The sequence below is a fragment of the Protomyctophum bolini genome (genome assembly GCF_963924005.1).
Source record: "Protomyctophum bolini genome assembly, chromosome: 24".
Classification (NCBI taxonomy): Eukaryota; Metazoa; Chordata; class Actinopteri; order Myctophiformes; family Myctophidae; genus Protomyctophum; species Protomyctophum bolini.
This window is the reverse complement of record NC_137885.1, coordinates 20,602,438-20,626,248: the sequence shown is the minus strand read 5'-3', so window position 1 is coordinate 20,626,248 and position 23,811 is coordinate 20,602,438. Positions and strand designations below refer to the sequence as shown.

Genomic DNA, 23,811 nt, shown 5'->3' with positions numbered 1-23,811 from the left:
ACACACACACACACGCACACACAAGCGCGCGCACAATATTGGCATGCTCAAAACAACTCCATGGACGAACTTTACTCCCTCCTTCCTACGGACCCTGAGTGAGATCATGTCGAACAGAACATCTGGTGCAGCATTGCAGCAATACAGTCCGGAATAAATACAGCTATCCATCCATATATCTTTCCATGAACTTGGAGGAGGTTAATCGCACACGGATATACACTACGCTTCACTTGAGCGCACAACAACCATGGTTCGTAGGCTGCCGTTTTTGGAATACTTATTCGTGCATGCGTTGAAGCAAGCAATGTTTGGTTGTAGTGAATGATTACACACAACTTTTCCTTTTCCTTTCAACAATGTTTGATTAAACTCGAACATAGATTCCATGGCCCAAAGTGATCCTCGGGCTGCTTGGGGTGACTGTGGTCGTCATTCTAATAGCGGTGCCGACAGCAATATTTCTGAACGGTGAGTCTTCGTCATCATCGAGTTGATAAGTCATGTTGTATCATATGTTGAGTCAGAGTGACTTGATAGGCTAACTCAATAACCCCACTGTCCCACATATAAAGGGGAAAGGAACAATTACGCGTGCGCCATTACGCATGCACGTTGCATGGGAACAGTGGTGAAAAAATACTCACATGTTTTACTTCAGTAAAAGTATCAATACTGCAAGTAGGAATGCTATACATTACAACTTAAGTAAAAGTCCTTAATTCTAAATGTTCTTGAGTAAAAGTAGGCCTACAAATTATTAGGTATTGGTATCAAAATGTACTTTACTGTAAAGTACCAAATGTAGCAAAAAGTACTCCATTTCAAGTTTTCAAATGTCTAAAAATCTTTTGAAAATAGCAGATCTGCTATGAAAATGTAGTGGAGTAAAAGTAAAATATTTGCCTCTGAGATATAGTGCATACGTAAAAGTATTGGAATTGGAAATACTAAATTACAAATACAAATACCTCAGAATTGTACTCAGTAAAGTAAATGTACTTAGTTACTTTTGACCACTGGGAACAGCTGGCTCCAAATGTGAGCTGAGAGCAGAATTCTATCAGTGCATCCATTCCACATAATCCACACTAATAGAAAACATCTGCTTAAGCTGCTGCTGTATTGTAATATAAACATTAAGGCCATGAGCAAAACACATGATCTAAAACATATTTTAATTGAATTGGCGCATACATGTATGAGTGCCGGTACAGGTATGGCACTCCGGTACGGATACCGACCGGTACAGGATGCCGGTATCCAGTCATCATAGTAGCAAATTACCACTATAACACTGGGTTTACAATGGTTGTCCAAAACACATGGCAACGTTACGTAGCCCCAGGCAATTTGGGAAACCGGTTATTTCATGGATTTCAGGATGAACGGCAGAAAACACTAAATATTCTGCAACACAAAAGGTGGTGGATTCTAAAGAGAACTACAAGCAGGCAAGGCAGCATATATAAGCACACTGAAGGGCAATGACAGACATGAAATAGTAGACAAACTATAAAGGAAAACATAAAACCCATTTGAACATTTACTTAAAAAATAAAGGAACAGGGTTATCGTTATCGTCTAGTTTTAGATCTGTCTCTCTGCATGTGCCTGGAGTGAACCATGATGGTAAGAAGAAGCACATGTTTTAGGATGTACAGTTAAATAGTGGTGGAAAGTAACATTTGAGTTTCAGTAACTGATAGAATGACAGATTGACATACCCACTGAAGAAAAAAACATCCCCTCTCAAGGTCAAGTTTATTGAAGCAGTCATAGACTCATTGTGCCATCTTTTACTATTTTGAAAAAGATTTTAAAACAGTTCAACTAGCCGATCTACATCGACACATTGTGAGCTTGTAGATCAGCTATAACTTGAACTATTTTAAAATGTTTTTCAAACTTGTAAAAAATGTCAAATACGGTTAGGGATATAAGGGTGAAGGGGTGGCGCAAGATATGGCCCTATACATGCCACACCAATACATCTGTCTTGATTCTTGTTACATTATCATTATCAGCTACAATGTTGTGATTTCTTATCATTGTTATCAATGTGTGCGATGGAACATAATATCTGTAAGCAATAAATAACCGGTTGTGACTGCATTAAGTTTAAACTTTGGCTGCCTGGCATTTTAATTTCAGATGAGGGAGGATCCAAAATGAAGAGGTCTTTCACACTCAGTGATGTCTTCAACAGCTCCCTCAGCCCTAGTTTCTACCACATTAAATGGATCTCAGGTATAGGCAATCTGGAACGCCACTGTACTGGAACCTAGAGCCAGAACCCAGAACACAGGTTCCTCTAACTCAGAGAATTTACAAATGTTATATAAACTGTATAATAGAGTGCATAGAGAATAGGCTTTTAGTTGAGGTAAAAAATGAAGCAACTTTGATGGTTTGACATTTGATGCATTGTTGCAATGTTGAAGGACCCAGAGGGTCACACACAAACACTGACACCATGATCATAATTACATACCGGTATGTCAAATCTGTGTTTACTTTTGGGGTGCATGCGTTTGGTCCGACATAACAGTCATTAGTCCGACACAGTCCAACCCAAACCTAAACCTAACCTCAGTTAGGTTAGTTTTAACCTGCCATCCATGTAGGGAGCCACAGGTTAGTTTTAACCTGCTACCGGTTAGTTTTAACCTGCCACACATGTCGGGAGCCATGGGTGAGTTTTAACCCGGCCACAGGTTAGTTGTAACCGGCCACGCATGTCGGGAGCCACGGTGTTGTCGGACTGTTAGTTTATTTAACAGGGACAATACAAAAAACAATGTATCAAGTTGTAAAAACATGAAACCGTTGCATTGTATATGGGTTTGTAGCCAAGGCTAATTTGCAACCCCAGTATGTCTAACCAACGTATACGCACTTATGGTCTCTCCAGTATAACTGTTCCACCTTCTTCGAATGTGAAGAGCAGGGTTTCTCAAAGGGACCCGGGCACGACCCGGCCGAGGCCTCCCGCGCCGGAAAAACGGACGCCCTCCACGTTCCATTTTTCACCATTTTACTGGTTTCTCGAATTTACTGTAACATTATACACCAATGCATCCGTAAAGAGGGAAGAGAGCTGACCTATACAATGAGTAGAGGGATCCTCTCTTCATCACATGACACATGCATGACCAGACCCAGGAGGGAAACCGGGTCTACAGGCCCTGGAGACCCCCTGGACCTTCACGATATAGGGGCCCTCTGCATGTAGCATCAGTTCAGCCTGACGAACTAACTCCTCATCTGAGCTCGATCTGTAGCTGACACATGACATATATATGTAACTAGGGTTGATCTGTAGACGACACATGACATATATGTAACATACAGTATACTACTGTAGCAAGAAACAAGAATTATTCAGATGTAGTCTATCCGGGTTTTCAACCGTGTAACATCTGCATACATCTCTTGTCCAACACTTAACGTTCACTTTTTCTTCTCCTTCCCTGTAGATCATGAATATCTACACGACAACAACGGCTCAGTCGGTCTTCACAACGTGATCACAAACACCTCTGAAGAATTTCTGAGCAGTGAGACATTTGTAAGTGATGTCAAATTCGCTGTGTGTGTGCGTGTGTGTGTGTGTGTGTGTGTGCGCGCGTGTATAGTGTATGTTCTTCTGTCAGTGCATGTTCATGTATGTACTGTACATGTTAAGGGAAATGAATCATGTGGAAGGCAGTTGCAGTTATAAGCCGACTGTGTATTGTGATTTTGCTTGTTGTGATTCAGCAGGAATGTATTGTACGCACAGTTGCACACCCTTATTAACAGATGTGTCTTACCTCAACACAGCATAGAGTCGACGCCTATGATTACAAATTGTCTGCGGATCGTAAATATGTTGCGTTCCTCAGTAATTTCTCGAAGGTATGTGAGGCTCTTATTGACTTAATATAAAAAATTGTATAAGTTCTGCCAAATTACTAATCTGATCATTACTCTGTTGTGTCCCATTAGGAGGGGAAGCATACATATACGTGCTCGTGCCATATTTATGACATGGAGAAACAGTACGTATTCCAACTAGACAAAGCCATTTCATATTTAACCACATGAACCCGTATGTCTCTCTATATCTATAATATGTACGTCTCTAAATGTTCTGATCAATTGAAAATGGTGGACCCTGTTGTAAACAAGTGTAATGCTTTATCAGTGTGTCGTCCACAGTTGTATTGAGTTGTGCTTTCAAGTGAAATGTACCCATTCTGCAAACTTAATACTTCAATCAATCAATCAATTCCTAGCATTCCTATTCTGGTCGGCGAACATTCAGCAAAAATAGACGATCTACAAGCTCACAACGTGTCACAGTAAGATATGTGGTGTAGAGGAAAGAAATGGAGGTGGCCTTGTATAGACTCCTGGGGGACCTTTTAGCTCAGGACCCAGAAATGAAATTAGAAGTTCGCCCGGAACCCAAACTAAGCTTGGGCAAGCTTGGTGACAATAAAGGCTAATTTAATTGAATTAAGCTCACAATGCGTCGCTTCGTTGTGAGCTTGTAGATTGGCTATTTTCACTACTTCTTAAACATCTCTTTTCGAATTTATGGAATTTTGATTAGATTTTTCTTTGAGTTCTTAATGAAATTACGGACCCACAAATACGCAACCCACAAATGGGTCCCGACCCAGTGTTTGGGAACGAGTGCTGTATATGGTTTAATGTGTTACATTTCATTGGACAGCCATACCAAGAAATGCATACAAAACAATTGGTACTGGCTGTCTTTTCATTAATGGATGCAGCAACACACTTTACAATGGCAGAGTCCAGAGTTGGATTGCCACTGTGCCACGCTAGAAAGGTATTAATGCACAGATGCTGTGTACGCCACAAAATAAAAGTGACAAACATATACAAACAAAAACTAGCAAAAAGCAAGATACAGCTTGAAAAGAATGCAGAGAAATCTAAAGCTCCACTGAGAATAGACGATCTTACACACTCCTCTGAAAAGAGGCCATCTTACGAGTTCACAACGCATCCTGATGGCATGGGACAAGTTGTGACCTTTTTAGATGTGCTGTTTTTGGTGCACGACACTGGCACGCATTCTGCCCAACCAAAGTACGAATGGAGCATTAAGCTCTCAATGAATGAAAGAACGAATTTGATGCTTCTCTATAGGGACTTTCTCGCCACACTTGATGTTCCACATGAGATCCAGCGCTTCAAGTGGGCTCCCGAGGGCAATCAACTGGTAATATAGTGTGTGTGTGTGTGTGTGTGTGTGTGTGTGTGTGTGTGTGTGTGTGTGGGGGGTGGGGGGGGGGGGGGGGGTAAGTATATATTTACTTTGACTGATTATGCTGGACTTCAAGGCGTTGTGATACATGAGTCTGTCAAAGGAAACCTTTTCCAAACACTTGTCTATAGATGGAACAGTGAGGAGCGGGGCTTGGGAATCAACACTGCCGTGACTGAGGGTTCAAAGCTGGAATGTAAAAAGCCTTGTTGTCTTTTTGGTACTTGTATTCTGTTAATATCTAAGGTTAGGTTACATATTATGTTATTTTTTTTTCTTTCAATCTTTTTTTTTCTTTTTTCATTTTTGCACAAACTGATACATGACTCACATACTGTATACATACACAGACTAACCGACATACATTATACATACGTCCATAAATCATCTTCTTCTTACTACTTATTCATGTAGTCTTAGAAATCTTAAAGCCTTTGTTCTTAACATGAATGGTTCCTTAATTTGCCAAACCTCTTGATAATATTTCTGCGTATTCTACTCCCATGTATTCCACAACTGGGCCCCAAACCAAGAAGAATCCATCCATGTCTCCTTGGAGAACATGTGTGAGCCGTTCTAGTGGGAGCAGTTGTAGAACATTATTGAGCCAACTCGATACAGATGGAACAACATCCCACAGAGTTTAAACCCACATATTGTGGGTTTAAACTCCACCATGGCTGGAAGCTTACAGCATGTTCTGTCCTTCCAAACACCTGCAGCTATAGAATGTCTGTTGCTGCTGTCATTCTGCATGGTAATTCCATATGGGATCACAGCACTACATCTTTGATTTGGTTTGTTTAGGGCAGTTATGTTTTTTTGGCCAGTCAAGTCTATGGACTTTAATGTTTGTTTAGGGCAGTAAATGACATCAAGCTGATATAAATACTGCCTTTGCTGTGCCCCTCATATTAAATTCCCATTGACAATGAATGGATGATGATAAGAGCACCACTCACTTCACACAGGTGTGATTTTGTTTTACATAAAGAAGGGCTCTGCTGACCGTTTTCTTGTTGGTTTTCATTTCATAGGCATTTGTTTGGGAATATAATGTGTACATAAAAACCAGTCCTGCTACTCCGGCAGAGCAAGTCACATTCAATGGCGAATACAACCAGATCTTGAATGGCATCCCAGACTGGGTCTATGATGGTAAGTGATGACACACATATGAATCACCCCATGCCCAAACAATATATCGTTGCGCAGTGTCGCCCATAAACAAACCTCTCATCTCCATGTTTAACTTTTTGTGTTTTTAACGTAAATGATCAAGTAGGGCATGAGGTTTCCACCCAACAGAGACGATATACTGGTTTACATCTCACAGGTTTCAAAATAAACGGAATATAGAATGGAAACATTACTGCCCATGAATGGCGATATTCGGCTTCACTAGTTGAATTGAAGAAGACAGAGATACACCCCAGTGGTTTTCAAACCTTTTTCATGTCAAGGTCCATTATTTATTCAGCATTTGAGCCATGGACCACCATTTGATGACATTCAGACCCAAAACTAAAGAATATTTTGTTATCGCTGGATAAGATTTTGTCCACAATTCCATGCTGTATTGATGTTGGTATACCGTTAGGAGAGAGGCAAACGTTGATCAAAATAACACTTCCTAAATATTACTGTATATATATTTGTCTGCCAGACCCCCATCTGAAAATATGTTTTTTCAGGGACCCCCCCCCCCCCCCCCCCCTCGAAGCAAAGATTTGAGTTAAAAACGTCTGCCGTTTGAACACATTTTCATGATTTTTCAAAAATAGGAGATCCACAAAGCTTGCACTAGGTGCTTGTATATCTGTTATTTTTCAACAGCTGAAGGATCAAATAATGATTAAAAGTGGTTAAATGCTAAGGTGACACTGATGCGTTCCAGGTCCAGGTAAAAGTGCAATGCGCGGCGGGAGGGATGGCAGACGATCGTAAGGGGACAACCGAACGACGAGACGTAACTGACCTGATCTTTCTTCCTCCGATACAGAGGAGATGTTGTCTCACGGACTGTTTTGGTCACCTGGCGGGAAATACCTGGCCTACGCCCAGTTCAACGATACGCAGGTCCACGCCATCGAATACAGCTGGTACGGAGCGGACCAGTACCCTGACACCGTCCTGCTGCCATACCCCAAGGTACCTCTCCCATACCTGCGCGGTGCGCGACATGAAAGTGGTTTTTGTTTATGGTGTTATTTAACACAAACGGCAAAATCCAGTAAAACACCGTTGTACTGAGAAGTATAGAGCGTGGGAGTACACAGCAGCTGCATGTCTCACAGTGCAGTGACATTCTGTGATTATTTGCCATAATCATAATGGCATAATCAACGAGACTGAGCATTGGGGGGTGCCGTCAGCTAGGTCAGGAGGTAACGGGTGCACGGCCAAAAAAGTTTGGGGACCGCTGATCTATAGCAATGATTACTATCAGAATATAATGATTTTTTTTTTTTTTTTAACAATATAATTATTGCATTTTTTTTTGTACAAACAGACAATACAACAAACGAAACAATACACAATACAGACAATACAATTACCCAAAATGAAAAACAAACAAAACAAAACAGAATATAATGATTTAACCTTTTGTGTTGTTGTGTTTTTACCCAAAGATATCACTTATACCCTACCTTCAAGTTCAAGCAGTACGTACAAAATTATTTGCAGTTGGACAGTCATTTGGGATACATACAGTATGGGTTGACATGCTGTTTTATTTGATCATTCAGGCAGGTACTCCCAATCCTACAGTCAAACTGTTTGTAGTGGAGACCGCCAACACCACGAACATCTCTGAAGTGGTCATTCCATCAGAGTTCGGCTCAGGGTAAGAAATTAACCTCAACGTCCCTCCCTGCTGTTACATTGCAGTACACACGTCAGACATGTGCATTCTTTCCTCTCAGCGACCACTATCTGTGCACGGTTACTTGGGTGACAGAGGAGCGCATGGCCGTCCAATGGATGAAGAGGAAACAGACTGAACTCCTTGTTCAGTTCTATAAGCTCAGTGGAAACCACTGGAATGCAGATGAGGTACACAGTCATCAGTCTGTCTGTTTACAATGCATTTAAACTATATCCATAAGCCATAATCCATTGCTCGGCTTCAGTTAGTCCAAAATGCTGAGACATGTCTCCTAACAGGAACTCGCAGGCGTGACCACATTACTCCCATTCTGCCTTCACTCCACTGGCTCCCGGTTTGCTTCGGAATTTAATTTCATATTTTACCGTTTCGTTTTTAAATCACTGAATGGTTTGGCACCTGAGCATCTCCCTGAACTTATTGAGGCGTATACTACCCAGAGGCCAGTTCAAGGTCAAGGTCACAAAGAAGATCCACCTAAAGACCAGAGGCGACCGAGCCTTTTCTGTCGCATAGCGGCGTAGCCCGTAGCACGTTGAGGAATGCGCTCCCCTCCCACGTCAAACTGGTGTGGGAGGGGACCATCTTGCCTGACCCACCTTTATACCTTGGCTTTTAACCCTGCTTGAGAGTTTTTGTGGTCTATGTTTTGTTTCATTGTCTGCTGACGCTGCTGTGTCTTGTATTTTTCAGTGTTTGTTGTGATTTTTACTATGTGTTCTTGCTGTTGCTTTTCTGTGTTTTAGCTAGGGTATTTAGTTTTATTTTCTATGCAGCACTTTGTTAACGTTGCGTTGTACAAATGTGCTACATAAATAAAGTGGGTTGTGATCTATCCATCCATTATGGTTATTATCACACATTAACTGTAACGTTACACACTGTTCCAGAGTCTGAAACTGACCAGTCGCACAGGTTGGATTGGACGGGTATGTTAAACACAACACACGGCTCACACCGTCGTGACAATTACCTTTAGCATTCCAATAATTATGCTGGCTTCCATCATACCAATTACAAACATTTGTAGTGCTTATGTGACTAGGTACACTAAATGTACATGTGTACAGTGTAATCACTATTACATGCAGTAGTAGGCTACTGTATAGTGCATACAATCATTTGTACAGTATATCTTAAACAACACAAGACAAATGCATCATAATAATGATACATTTACTTGTCAGCATCGACCGCCGGCACCAGTGTTTTCAGCAGATAAGAGCAGTTATTACGTGTTGACGAGTGACACCGATGGCTATAAACACATTCATCATGTGGTTGGGGTAAGTATTGTACCTGTACATGTTACACCGTACACACACACACACACACACACACACTTCACAAAAACACATGCATTGTAAGTCTGACTGTAGAATAGATTTTGCACCAACCCATTAAGACCTGAGACCATTGTAGAGTAATTTGTGACACACACACACACACACACACCTCCATCCATCTATCCACACCCGCCCATAATCCGTCAAGTTGCAGTAAAGCATATGGGTGGGATATTTTGAACAAGGCTAAAACTGAGACGTCCTATGTTAAAACTAATGACGCCGGGACATCTCTCACATACACATTTACATCCATATTTGGGATAATGGACTATGAGGCCCGGTCGTTATCTCAGGTGCTGTCTGGAGACCGCCATGCCATACCATACCACACACCACAACACCCGCTCGTCATCCATCAGTTACCGCGGAGCACATGAGCGCATGTGTTCTAAGAACCCAAACTGCACATACACACACGCATACCTGCACACACACAGACATACTCATAAGATGAGGTCATAAGAGGCCTCTTCACTAAGACATATAGGGTAATAACTATTTGTGAACACACTCATACGTAGACTTCTATGCTATATAATGAGAAGACAAGGAAGCAGAGGGCAGTGCATCTTCGGAGTACTCATTGCGTTTGTCTTACCCGGTCTTTTTCCTACCCTTCCTGTAAATCTTGTTAAATCTCATCTTTGTAATAAATCAACTCCATGTTAAACTTTTGAGGCCTGTCCGAATGCTTCATTTACCGACGACCATGTTCTGACCAGATCCAGGGAGATACTTCACCATGTTCTACAAATGTCTACAAACAGTTTCTGATAAAAATCTAACAAAAAAACATAACAAAAAACAATATGTTTCTATGTGGTTCAGTGGTGCACAAACCCTTTCATGTCAAGGACCCCAAAATTATATGTAATTAGTAGCAGATCTACAAGCTCATATGTGCAGCGCAGCTCATAGTAGTGGAATAGAAGTAAAGTATTGAAACACTCAATTACCTCTAAATTGTACTTAACCCATTTTGGGCGGGAACCCCTTTTGGTGTTCGCATTATGTTATGCTATAGCAATGAAAAATAGCAGATCTACAAGCTCATAGCGCGCCACCGAGTGGCACGCTACGAGCTTGTAGGTCTGCTATTTTGAAAAATCGAAGAACGACTGACATAGAAACATAGCTTTTTCAGAAAACTGTCAGGACGTATAGAAGACATTTTTAGAATACTTGTGCTTAATAGTTGCTTTCCACTACTGCTCAAATTTACAGGGCAAAATGAAAGCCATCACCACAGGCCCCTGGGAGGTGGAGGAGATTCTGAAAGTGACTGCAGACAGCGTGTGAGTTGGACCCAGCGGGCATGTCTATCATCTATCATCTCAAATGCAAGCCTTCCTTTGAATGGCATACATATCTTTCTTTCTTTCTACCGTTAATGTGTTAACGGTCAATCTGCCACTGCTCCGCAGGTATTTTTCAAGTAACCAGGAGGGTGGCAGACCAGGGGGAAGGAATGTCTACAGGTATACAGTCTATGGAAGGAATGAACGAAGTCAACGAACAAACAAACGAATGAATGAAATTGAATAAATGAATGAATGCCATTTTTATTTCTGCGTCATGCCACTATTTTGGCATGGGATTACCATATCTGTGCGGTCTCTGTTGTGCTGTTATATTGGAATTTCATTGAACTCGTTAAAAGCAGGAAAGCATTTGTGTGTTATTCTAGATTTCGGAAAGTTTGAGAACCACTGATATAGCAACATACGGTTTTTTTAGAAGGCATTTTGTATAATCGGTATCAGGTCTTAATGGTTTAAATCCCAGTTTTTCCACTTCAACTCTGTGCACTCTCTCTCTCTCTGTGTGTGTGTGTGTGTGTGTGCGCTCACACAGGTGGTACAATGGTCGGGGATCCAAATGTCTGACATGTGGATTTGAGATCTGCCTGTACAACTCAGCGCTGTTCAGCCACAACGCTTCGTTCTATGGTGCAGGCTGTAACGGTCTGTCTCACACACACACAAGATTCAAGACTTTGAATCTCACACACACACACACACACACACACACACACACACACACACACACACACACACACACACACACACACACACACACACACACACACACACACACACACACACACACACACACCCTCTTGAACACATCTAACATGAGCAGCGGTGGAGAAAGTACGTTTTACTTAAGTAAAAGTACCAATACTGCAATGTAGAAATACACCGTTAAGTGAAAGTATATGGAATTCAAAATGTACTTGGGTAAAAGTACAACCATCATAATGTACTAAAAGTACCAAAATTATACTCATTATGCAGAATGTCTCATTTCAAATCTTCCAATGTATAAAAGATCTTGTGAGAATAGCAGTGGTTAATGTTTTGTAATAATAATTGAAATCTACAAAATTAACTAATAGTAACTAAGGATTCCAAATAAGAGTAAAAGTACAATGTTTGCCTCTGAGAAGTAGTGGAGTAGAAGTAAAAGTACTGGAGATTTGGAAATGAAACGCTTGTATTCGTGACCTTCTTTCGGTCATGACCCACACTTCAGGACCATAGGTGAGAGTAGGAACGAAGATTGCTCGGTAATTATGAGCAGCGCAGAAGTGCCATTAATGACTGTAAAGCACGACACTTGAGCGTTACATCATGCTCGTTTAAGCATGACTAATAATGTACTGTATGTTGTAGGCCTTACTCTCTCTCCCCCCCCTTGCTAAATTTGTATCTCTTGCATTCAAAGGTCCAGCCATTCCTCGCTTCTATCTCTATGACAACAGAGGGGAAGAAGGTAGACATGCAATCTGTTATTCTGTTATTCTGAATCTGCTACTATTTGATGCTTTTGTATCATGCTGTCAGTATGATCATGCAGGGTGTTAGTTTTAACCCATTCTGACCTGAGATCAGATTCATACGAGGTTTCCACTGGACACACACTGGTCTGATGAACCCATTCTGACCTGAGATCAGATTCTAAAAATGTCAGTCGTTCTTCGAATTTTTCAAAAATAGCAGACCTACAAGCTCGTATCGCGCCACTCGGTGGCGCGATATGAGCTTGTAGATCTGCTATTTTTCAATAGGTAAAGCATAACATGATGCTAACACCAAAATGGGTGCCCGGTCAGAATGGGTTAATACGAAAAAACACAAAAAGTTAGAATATGGAGATATGAGTTCATGGCTGACAACGTTATGGTATTGTGTTCTCCACTTTCACAGTTGTAGAGATGAGAGTTCTGGAGCACAACAAAGAGTTTGGAAGTCGAATATCCGAGATCCACATGCCCACCATGCGTCAAGGCACCATTCAGATTGGAGATTTAAGTAAGTGCATTAGGCCATCAAATAATCTGAATGAATCTCAAACCATTAAGACCTGAGACCATATTTTACAAATGTCTTCTAAATCATGATGAACCTATGTTTCTATGTCAGTGCCGTGGTTCTCAAACTATTTTGTGGACAGAACCCCCAGAATTATATGCAGACCTTTTGCTGTGAAAGAATATATATTCAAAGATTTGTGCCACGTTTAAGATTTTTTTTAAATAGCAGATCTACAAGCTTCGATCCTAGTGGATTTTCGTCAGGTCAGTATGACGAAGATCGAAACGTTGTTTTTTCAATAAAGTAATCCTTTACCAAAAGAATGGTGTGTGGGCCCTAGCTCCTTCCATGATTGCTTTATTGGCCCTGCACCCACTGTCGAGGAGGTGTGTGTAAATAGGTATAGATGGTTAAAAGCTAAGGTGACACAGATGCGTTCCAGGCGTTAATCTTGAAGCATGTCTTTATATTTATATTTCATAATCTCTCCCCAGAGCTGTGGTACCAGATGACTTTGCCTCCTGGCTTTGAAGAATCTAAGAAGTATCCGCTGCTCGTGGACGTGTAAGATCCTCATCATCACGTTTATTTGTTTATTTGGATCCCCATTAGCTACTACCTTAGTAGAAGCTACTCTTGGTAGTTTATACTTATTTTTTATGTGTGGACCTGGGGTCCACACATAAAATACATTACATCATTATGAAATACATTTGACAAGACTGTAAGAAAAACAGTTAAAAAAAATACGTGACGACGCAACACTGATACAACAGTGACTACAGCAGTTTCCAAATCGCATACAATATCAGCTGGACAGTGTGTTTCATGAAGTAAAACATTTGAACCCAAAACTACGACTAAAATGTAAGCGTCGTTGCTGTCGGGAGGAAACCCACTCCCCACACCCAGCGTGTTTTTCGGATTTCTAGCGGCGTTTCTCTATCGGTTTTCAGAAAAACGTGTCCAGTGCAACCACCATAACTCAATTTTTGGGGGTTTTAATTTATTTTTTTGCATAAATCAGTGCTATTGAACAACCTTTAAGTCTGTGTTGGTTAAAAAAAAATTAAACCAATGAAAAGTAATACGAATAATAGTAATAAAAGTAAAAGTAATAGTTAAAATAGCCAATCTACAAGCTGTGAGCTTGTAGATTGGCTATTTTAAATATTCAAAAATGTTTTTCAAAATAGTAAAAAAAAAAGGCAAAGTAGTTTAGGGTTAAGGGGATAAGGGGTTTAGCATAGAGGCAGCGGTTGAGCATAGCTCCTATTCTTTTGTACTTTTTTGCGATTGTTATTACTCTAAGAAAACAAACCCTTGTAATGTACACGCAAATGTGCTTGCAAAAAATAAAGCGATTGTGATCTTCCAGATACGCCGGTCCTGCCAGCCAGACGGTACACTTCGAGTACCGTACAGATTGGTCGTCTTACCTGGCCAGCACAGAGAAAATCGTTGTTGCCAGGTTCGATGGAAGAGGGTCCGGTTACCAGGGCGACCATATAATGCACGCCATCTATAAGCGCCTGGGCACCTATGAAGTGGAAGATCAGATAACAGCCGTCCGGTGAGCAGTGGTGGAAAAAGTATACTCAAACTTAAGTAAAAGTATCATTATTGCAATGTAGAATTACTCTGTTACACGTAAAGGGTCCAGAAATTCAAAATGTACTTGAGTAAAAGTACTGGCCGCAATCATCATGCAGAATGTCCCATTTCATGTTAAAAATCTTTAGCAGATCTTTAGCAGATCTACAAGCTCACAATGCGTCGCGATGAGACGCGATGAGACACAATGCGTCGCGATGAGACGCATTGTGAGCTTGTTAATTGGCTATTTTCAAATGGGAAAAATGTATAATAATAATCAAAACCTACAGTAAGCTAAGTAACTAGTTTTCAAATAAATATAGTGTAGTAAAAGTATAATATTTGGATCCGAAATGTAGTGGAGTATAAGTAAAAGTATTGGGAAATGGGAAATACTGTACTTAAGTAAATGTACTTCGTTACGTTCCACCACTGCCAGTGAGGAATGGGAGAAGCAGATTTTAGTACAAGTCAACACTTCAAGCAAACAGCATTGACCTGAAGTGGTTGCACGGCCCTCACATGGCCAGATAATTGGCCCGACTTTGACCCGTTTAATGCTGTTTACTGTAAGGTAGTGGTTCTCAGTCTTCTCAGGCTGTGACCGCCCCGAAATAATCATATTGGAACATTAGTAAAGGTGATAAAACAGTGGGACGTCATCATGAGTGCTGAACCTTACCGCAGTGTCTCGTTGACGACAGACAGAGTCACTGAGTGTGTGTGTGTGTGTGTGTGTGTGTGTGTGTGTGTGTGTGTGTGTGTGGGGGGGGGGGGGGGGGGGACATTAAATGTTGCTGCTTATCTTGAATGCTGCCCCGGTACAGTGGTGGAAAGTAACTTAGTACATTTACCTAAGTTAAGTACTGTACTCGAGTACAATTTTGAGGTATTTGTACTTCAGCCCTACAGTATACATTTCAGCCATTTTTAAATAGCCAATCTAAAAGCTCACAATGCGTCACAATCTGCCATTTTCAAATTATGTTTTATATATGTGAAAACTTGAAACGAGACATTCTGCATGGTGAGTACTTTCTACTTTTGGTACTTAAGTACATTTTGATGACAATACTTCGGGACTTTTACTTAGTTCTATATATGCAGTATTAACAACCTCCCCTCCCCTCTGTTTCAGTGAATTCATCAAAATGGGCTTCATTGATGAGGACAGAATTGCAATGTGGGGTTGGGTAAGTTCCTTAAAAACATTAAAAATGTATTTGTTGCAAATTGTTGGAATCACATTGTTGTAATTATTACACTGTTGAACAATCGTAACCTTGGCGTCCCTAGTTTGGGCATCTCGTTATGGCATCTCTAAAATGTTGCCAAGGGAACACAGATGCAAATTAGCTATACAGAAAACTCTGGCCAGAGCAAACATTTAAAACATTTCCTGAAAATTCTGAAAAATGTGGGAAACATTTTCCAAAAAAAATGGATGATCTACAAGCTCACAACGTGTCACAGTGCGTTGTGAGCTGGTCTATTTTCAACTAAGTATAAAATAGGACTGAAGTGGTTTAGCAATGTGGGATTTATCTCCACAGTCCTACGGAGGCTATGTAACATCTATGGTGCTGGGATCTGGAAGTGGACTGTTCAAATGTGGGATAGCAGTTGCTCCCGTCGCTAACTGGGAATATTATGGTAAGCTTCATCTTCATCTTTGTGTATTTATTTTCATTAATGACACGTAGTTTGCAATCTAGTTGAGTCAGATACACTATTTACACTGACGTGCACCACATTCACTGTTGTTCCTCTTGATGTCGGCGTCCCTGAAGCTGGGTATGCGCTTGTTTGCTCCTTAGAGTATATATGAATGGAGACGGCACCCAGGGGAAACCCTGAGGTGAAATGGACATAGTGGCCGAATTTGGTATGGCAGCGCTGGGCCAAACTCATGAACACGCTGGTCCGTTGACTATCATTGTGCGCGTTCACGATGACACGTGAATGCCGTTTCATACGTGAACGCCGCTGTTTCATACGTGAACGCGTGCAATGATAGTCAATGGCCAGCGCGTTCATGTGTTTGGGGCAAATCCATCCCAGAATGCACTCTGTTCCTGAGTGAAATCGCCTCATGCGCTTTTGAGCAACTTAATGCAAGTGGATGGGAGGAGATAACCGGTGCCGTCTCTATTCATATATACTCTATGGTTTGCTCCCACCTCCACCCCAACACTGTATCTATCTCCCTGCTATTAAACGGTTGTCTAAAGTGCTGAGCAGGAGGTGATATAGCCTGTAGTTGTCTTATGCGTTCTACTCATCTACTCATAAGTTATTTGACAATTTATCATAGATCACTGCAATTATTAAGTAACATTCTCTTTGAGTCTCCTATAGACTCCTACTGAATTGGTTCAGGTTTCATACTGATATTATTGGTTCAGGAATGCAACAAAAACTAAAATAAATCTCAAGGCTTCATGGAGTGTGTAATTGATAGAAAATTACTTTGTTTGTTTAATGTTATTGTATGTTCCAGATTCCATCTGGACAGAGCGGTACATGGAGCAACCTTCTGAAAACCCAAACTATAAAGTAAGTACTACACTGTGATAAACCAGATCCAAGTCAACTTCAGAGTTTTTCAGATTCTTCCCATTGCTTATTTGCTTCTGGCACTGATCACGTTACAGAATTAACTGATCACGTAGGTTACAGAATAAAAAAACAAATACCTCACTTGACGTCCCAGCCTATGTCTCTATGGGAAAAGGCCTCAATTGTATACGAAACATGACAGCAGAAAACACGGCGTCCTGTGTAAGATAAATGTCTTATTTCAATTTAAATGGAGATAAAACACCCGATTTACACATTGTGGTACAATGTTGTTTTGTACTGAAAATAGCAGACCTACCGTATAAGCTTGTTTGTCTGCTATTTTTGGTGTACATTTAAGCATTAGAATATTGCGGAGAACAATCACAGCGGTCTGAATTACCCTTTAGCATTGACCACTGTTTCTGAACAAAGAACACATTCTTCATATTTTTCAGAACAGCACAGTTACTGCCTTGGCCAAGAATTTCCATAATGTCAAATATCTTTTGGTTCATGGAACAGCAGACGGTAAGACAATAACTTTCTCAAATGATTCCAAATGGTTCTTGCATTCTGCATTTTAAATACAGATATATATATATAAGTATTTGTACCGTATAAATCACATTAGTATTGTTATTAACTGATTTATTGATTGATAAACTCTCAGATCAATTTATGTCAATGTATCAATAACAAAACCGTAAACCGCTCAAAATGCTTCAAATGCAACACTGGGCAGATGACAAAGCACATTTCTTTGTCATCCGTTTGTTTTTCTATTTATTTTAACCACTACACTAACATTCCTTTCCTTTTCTGGGTGGAACATTCGGCAAAAATAGCAGAGTAGTAGATTAGTAGTGGTAGTAGTTTACTAAGAGGGTTTAAGTGGTTATGTGTGATGTAAAGTATAATGCAAAGCCTGAAACTGGCCTGCTGATGCTTGTAGGGCTGCCTCCCCGTTTTTACTATCCCGTTTCGGAGGGAGGGGCCCTAGTTACAGTTAGTTAGACCATAGACCATTTTATGGTTGTATCGAGAATGAAAACATTCTCTGGTAAAGGAGTTAGTGTACATTCCCCATAATAGCCTATATGTTATGATGCAGAGAGAGTTGAACCCATAGGCCATATGCAGAGTCACAGCAAACAAGGTCAGATTTCAAAAGTATTTAATGAAGAAATGAGGCAAAATCTTACACTGGAGCAGAACGCAGGAAATCAGGAATACATCTCATACTTTAGTAGAATCAGGAAATGTCGGCATGACAGGATCGGCAACAACAGAACTGACAAAGGTGTCTTGCAATGAGTCCAGTTATATAGGGGGCAGGCTGATTGTAGGAGTGTTCACAGGTGGGATGACGAGGGAGTTGGAGACAGGTGAGTGAATGGGACTGCAGTGTGGAATGGAAAGTGGGAGTGGCCAGGGCTGACATGGTCTGTGGAGAGACAGACCCTAACACTATACTATAGCCAATATAATGTTTTAGTTATTAATAACTTAATATGCTACTGCCTGTATTCTTTTTGGACAAATATAAAAAGATACTGCTATTATTATTTAATAGTTAGATAAATTAAAAGTTTCAAACACCAAAGTAGTAGTAGTTGTTGTTGTGAATTAGAAAACTGGACATTTGGACTGAATGTTTCCTTTATCCTCGTGTTGGGCTTCTGTTTTCGCCGAAGTTTTTATTTGTGTCGTTTCTCGTTTCTTTCAACACGTTGTGCTTCACGAGTTCACCTTCCACAGCCGTCTGCCTTGACTTCTGTGTGCGCTGACTGCAGCGGGCACGGCTAGCCCCTCCCCTCACTGTACTGGTGGCGAAACTGGGTAGTAAAAACGGGGACACTGTCTGGAACAGTTTGACAAGAAGAACTCAGGGTTATGAACACTAAAACGAACACTCAGTGTTTGTTTCTTCCTAATAAAGCTGTCCTTTTTCTATGTTCTCTCCCCCCACAGTGCACACATGTAAACCGTCTTTGAGTACTTATGAAAAGCGCTATTAAAAAAACCCCAGATATTATTCTTATTCTTATTATAGTTATTATGTGTGCACTTGGCAACCAAAGACTGTAAAAATTGAATGGTTCATATTCTATCGCTCTGAGACAAGTCAAGTGGAACAGCCTGAGCAGAGGCTGCTGCCCTGCCCCGATAAAGAATTTCTCATTTAACGGCCATGCATCCAAAAACAACAGGGATAATAATACATGCCAAAGTACTCCATTCAATTTAGAAGGAGTGAGCTGACACGGAATCATCAGCGTTTTCCTCAAGGACACTGTGACCTATTTAGTCCACACGAAGTGTTGCATGGATGATGTGCCAGTGGTGGAAAGTAACTAAGTACATTCACTTAAGTACTGTACTTAAGTACAATGTTTAGGTATTTGTACTTTACACGAGTATTTCCAATTTCCAATACGTTTACTTCTACTCCACTATGATCTCGGATGCAAATATTGTACTTACTTACTCCACTACATTTATTTGAAAACTTTAGTTACTTATTATTACAAAACATACATTAACCACTTCAACCCTATATATATTTCGGCCATTTGAAAATAGCCAATCTACAAGCTCACAATGCGTCGCAATTTAAGTAAAACATTTGAGTACTTTTTCCACCGCTGATGATGTCATCCGACTCTTTGTTGATGTGACTTTGTTTTGTTTCTGTGTGTTCTACTTATTGCAGACAATGTTCATTTCCAGCAGTCGGCTCAAATCTCCAAAGCCCTGGTTGAGCAACAAGTTGATTTTGAAGCCATGGTGAGTGTCCTGACTCCTGAGCACCTAGCTCACACAATGTTGTGAGCTTGTACATTGCCAATTTTGGGTAATGAGATTTGGCATAGGGAACCCTAACCCTAACCTCCCCCGGGGCAGACACCTAAACCTAACCACCCACCCTCTCCCGACCCCCAGCGCACCTCGGACCAATGCTCATTCGGAGCAATGGTCCGTCGGATCATAGGGTGCTTCCCTTGGCATAGAGGGGGGGGAAAGAGTGGACCAAGTGCAAAGATTACTTTTTATATTAATCAAAAAAATAATCGTATAATAATAGATTGGTAAGCACAGCTAAGCCTTGCCATCATTGACTCCCCATTGTAACACTAGCCATTGGGGGCTAGTGTTGTCAGCGGTGATCAGCAGCATTAGCTCATACCCCTTAGCTCTCGTCAGAAACTGTTACATGTCTGGAGCGATGCGAGACAAATGATTTACGATCATCGGGATGCGCAATGGCTAACCATGGACAGCGCTCGAAGTTTTAGAGATACAGGGCTTTGAAAATCTTGCTTTTAATGGATTTAAATTGAGCCTGGATGATAAAAAAAAATCCCATAGCTGGTGCTCCATATCAACCGGAGCAATGCTAAAAGGTAAAGTGACGGTCGGCACTTTCATATATTATGACTATTATGGAACATGTACGTGGTGGCACCTGCCGTACCCTAGCCTAGGGAGTACGATTATAATCGTGGATAGCAGAGAAAGAATTAACCACTTACGCCCTATTTTACACTTTTACGTTGTACAAGAGCGTTGTGTAAAAATAGGGGGAAAAAAGTCACTGACAAGAAGCATTGTGAACTTTGTAGATTTTGTTTTTGAAAATAGTTTTGATGAAATCGATTTGTTTGATTCACCCCTATAAATAACTGACGCAATACAAAACATGGAAACATAAATGAATAATACATAATCGGTGGCGGTGCTGGTTTGAATTTTGGAATGAGACAATTAAATGTGTTCTCTGTTTCTCCAGTGGTACACAGACTTGGCTCACGACCTCGATGGGGCCAATAAGCACCTCTACACCCACATGAGTCGCTTCCTGCTGCAGTGCTTTGCTTGAGGCCCACTGGACTGAGAGTTATACTGAGGAGTCTGAGATCAACACTTTGGACACATGCAGATGACATACATCCAAGTGTTGATTTTGACATTTTGATTTGGTCCCAAACCACACCAATGGGTCACCATGCAACTCCAGCCTCCTGAGTAGACACATGTACCCATGTAGACGCATGTAGTTGCATGGAACCATTGAATTGAACCAATTGAATCACTTGGGCCAATATGCGCCACCATGCGCCGACATGCAACAGGACATTCTGGACATATCACACCACTGGAACGAACGCTAAAACCGTCTTGACCCATTCCTGTGGTTTGGGCTTTAGTCATAAATACAATTCTGTTGAGCTTTATTTATATTTTAGTCATCCAAAATGTTTTACTTTTAGTCTAGTTTTAGCCGACTAAATATGATATGATTTCAGTCGACTAAAATTAATTTTGGCCATGCCTTGATGGCGTCGTAATGGCCGATTTCACACTTGGTTGCATGCTGAAAATAGCCGATCTACAAGCTCACAATGCGTCTACATATTGTGCGCTTGTAGATCTGCTATTTTCAGAGCGCAAACAAAAGTAAAATGATCTCTTCTCTACTAGTCCCTCCCTAACATTTTAGTCTAGTTTTTATTGGTTGACGAAACTGTCAGTATATTTAGCCATAGTTTTAGTCATCATGGCTTAGTTTTTAATTCGTTTTAATTTAGTTTGTCAGTGAAAAAGGTAGTCGACTAACATTATTCGTCATATTCGTCGATGAAATCAACACTGCTACATCCTTATGATTGTAAAGAGGTTGTCAGTGGTGGATCCTCAACCTAATGTCTGATCTATATAGATACATAATATTATATACAGTACATACATAGCCTGGTTCCAAGGAGTTTGTGGAAGTTTTTCTCTATGGAGCATAACATGGGGTCATCTTAAAATCATCTCATAAGAATTGTGATCCAAAAATAAACAAACTGTCTCAAATTGTCAGGGAGGTGTCTCTGTATCGCAGGGGTGGGCAACTTTGAAGATGGAGAGTTCCACACTGCATATACTGTCGTATCAAATATAGCAGAACTAGCAGAACTAGCAAAAACAACGCGTTTTGAGCTTGTAGATCTGCAATTTTTTGCTATATTTGAATTGTAATCCATATTATTATTATAATTTTGCTATTATTATATTATTATTATTAGTTATAGGTTACTTATGTTAACTTTATGAACCTAATGCAAATACATTGGACATAAAAAAGACAATCAACTAATATCATTCAACTAATAATAAACTAGACTAAAAGTAATTAAAGAGGGTCATATTTGCATGTTTGAATTGTAACAGCTGAAATAAATAATATAAGGTATCAATATTCAGATATTAACCTGCTGGCCACATTTAGCGAAGGTGGGCTCGCATGTGGCCCCCGGGCCGCCAGTTGCTCATATATGCTGTATCTTATAGGACAGTCAGTCAGTCATATTTGATACAGTCCGTTTCCAGCGAAAATGTAAAATGCAGCAATAACATTAGCAGTGAAACCGAGTGAAGCCGCCGGGTTCATGATTTGTTTATTTTTCAAACACATGCAGTTCTTATATGAGGCGATCTAAGATCCCCCTATGATGGGGATTATAGTACAAATAAAAAGTACACGAACCGGTGCCCTCTAGCGATATTTACGTCAGACTTCGGTGCTCTATACTTAGACGTGTGCTGGTGTCTTGCGCCGAAAATACTGTAAATCAGGATTAAGAAATTAATCCATCTGACATTAAATGTCAGATGGATTAATTAAAAACAAAATCCCTTTTTGTCAGTCTGACAAAAGACAAAAGGGATTTTGTTTCAAGAGGAAGGATCCAGTGGAGAGAGTGCATTATCAGGGCAACTAATGTTTACTGTTAACGTTATTCATATTTATGTGGCTAGAGATTGTTTTTTTCTTTCTTTTTCTTTTAGGTAGGCTATAGTATTGCTAGCAAAGGAAAGTAATGTGCTAGTGAATTAATAACTTTAATTTGATTTGTTTAATTTAGACCAGTTTAGTTATACACAAGTATTGATGAACATATTGAGTTCACTTACTGTGTACTGTATGCCGTACGGTTGTGCCTTATTACTTTGGAAATGTCTATTGGACTGACTTTGGGGTTTTCTGTGTATGGGATATTTTGTACAATAATGGAGCTTTCAAATTGAGACTTATTTTTGTTATGTGATTATTTCAATAAAGAATTTATAAAATAACGCATTTGACTTCATCATAAAGTTTAAATTACATAATGTGTCTTTTGCAAGTAAACAATAAAAATACATTCATAATTACTGTATAATACAGCTCTGGGAAAAATGAAGAGACCACCATGATTGATTTCATCACTTAAACCCTAAACTTAGTTGACTGGATTCCCATACTATACTAGGCCTGGCCTGTTTTTATTCATGATACATTCATTATTTTCGTGAGCTTTTAGATCAGCTATTTTTGCCACATAGGGTACACACCATTCTACTTAACCATGGACACATCGTCCCTATTCTCAGTGGTGGAAAAAGTACATAAGTAAGTAAAATTACTGCAATGTCAATATGCAGAATGCCTCATGTCAAGTTTTCAAATGTATAAAAATCATAAAATCATTTGAAAATAGCATATCTACAAGCTCACAATACGCCGCATACAATACGCCGCATCGCAACACATTCTGATAAAAAAAAATGTTTTACTCAAACACAATTTAACCAGGGAACATGATCATTTTGCAGTGGTCTCCTAATTTTATTCCAGAGATGTACTGTATTTCTTTAAAGATATTTAAGAGCGTTCATTTTAGACAAATCTGGTAGCCTCGTTGTCTTTTGGAACATTGAAAATGTCTGATGCCATTTTGCTGCGAGTTTCGGGGCAGATACATATAACTACAGTACAAATAGTGT

The 23,811-nt window shown here is 40.2% G+C and overlaps 1 protein-coding gene across 3 annotated transcripts; it reads left to right on the top strand.

Annotated features, from left to right (window-relative positions):
* The first annotated feature begins 44 nt into the window (after positions 1-44).
* Positions 45-23,111, top strand: LOC308311894 (dipeptidyl peptidase 4-like). 3 transcript variants are annotated; one of them, XM_080758682.1, is made up of 26 exons: positions 45-253; positions 384-471; positions 2,155-2,250; positions 3,480-3,571; positions 3,826-3,900; positions 3,991-4,043; positions 5,167-5,239; positions 6,322-6,442; positions 7,287-7,435; positions 8,035-8,132; positions 8,212-8,341; positions 9,065-9,103; positions 9,362-9,460; positions 10,748-10,818; positions 10,948-11,001; positions 11,378-11,487; positions 12,257-12,298; positions 12,733-12,837; positions 13,335-13,404; positions 14,219-14,413; positions 15,575-15,629; positions 15,990-16,089; positions 16,937-16,992; positions 17,454-17,526; positions 19,712-19,785; positions 20,789-23,111. In XM_080758682.1, exons 1-26 carry the CDS (start codon positions 251-253, stop codon positions 20,876-20,878), a joined length of 2,211 nt encoding a protein of 736 aa, XP_080614808.1. In that variant the 5' UTR covers positions 45-250; the 3' UTR covers positions 20,879-23,111. The 3 variants fall into 3 exon arrangements, with proteins under 3 accessions (XP_080614808.1, XP_080614809.1, XP_080614807.1); XM_080758681.1 differs by having other exon boundaries at positions 46-253; positions 12,251-12,298; XM_080758683.1 differs by lacking the exon at positions 12,257-12,298.
* The last annotated feature ends 700 nt before the right edge of the window (positions 23,112-23,811 follow it).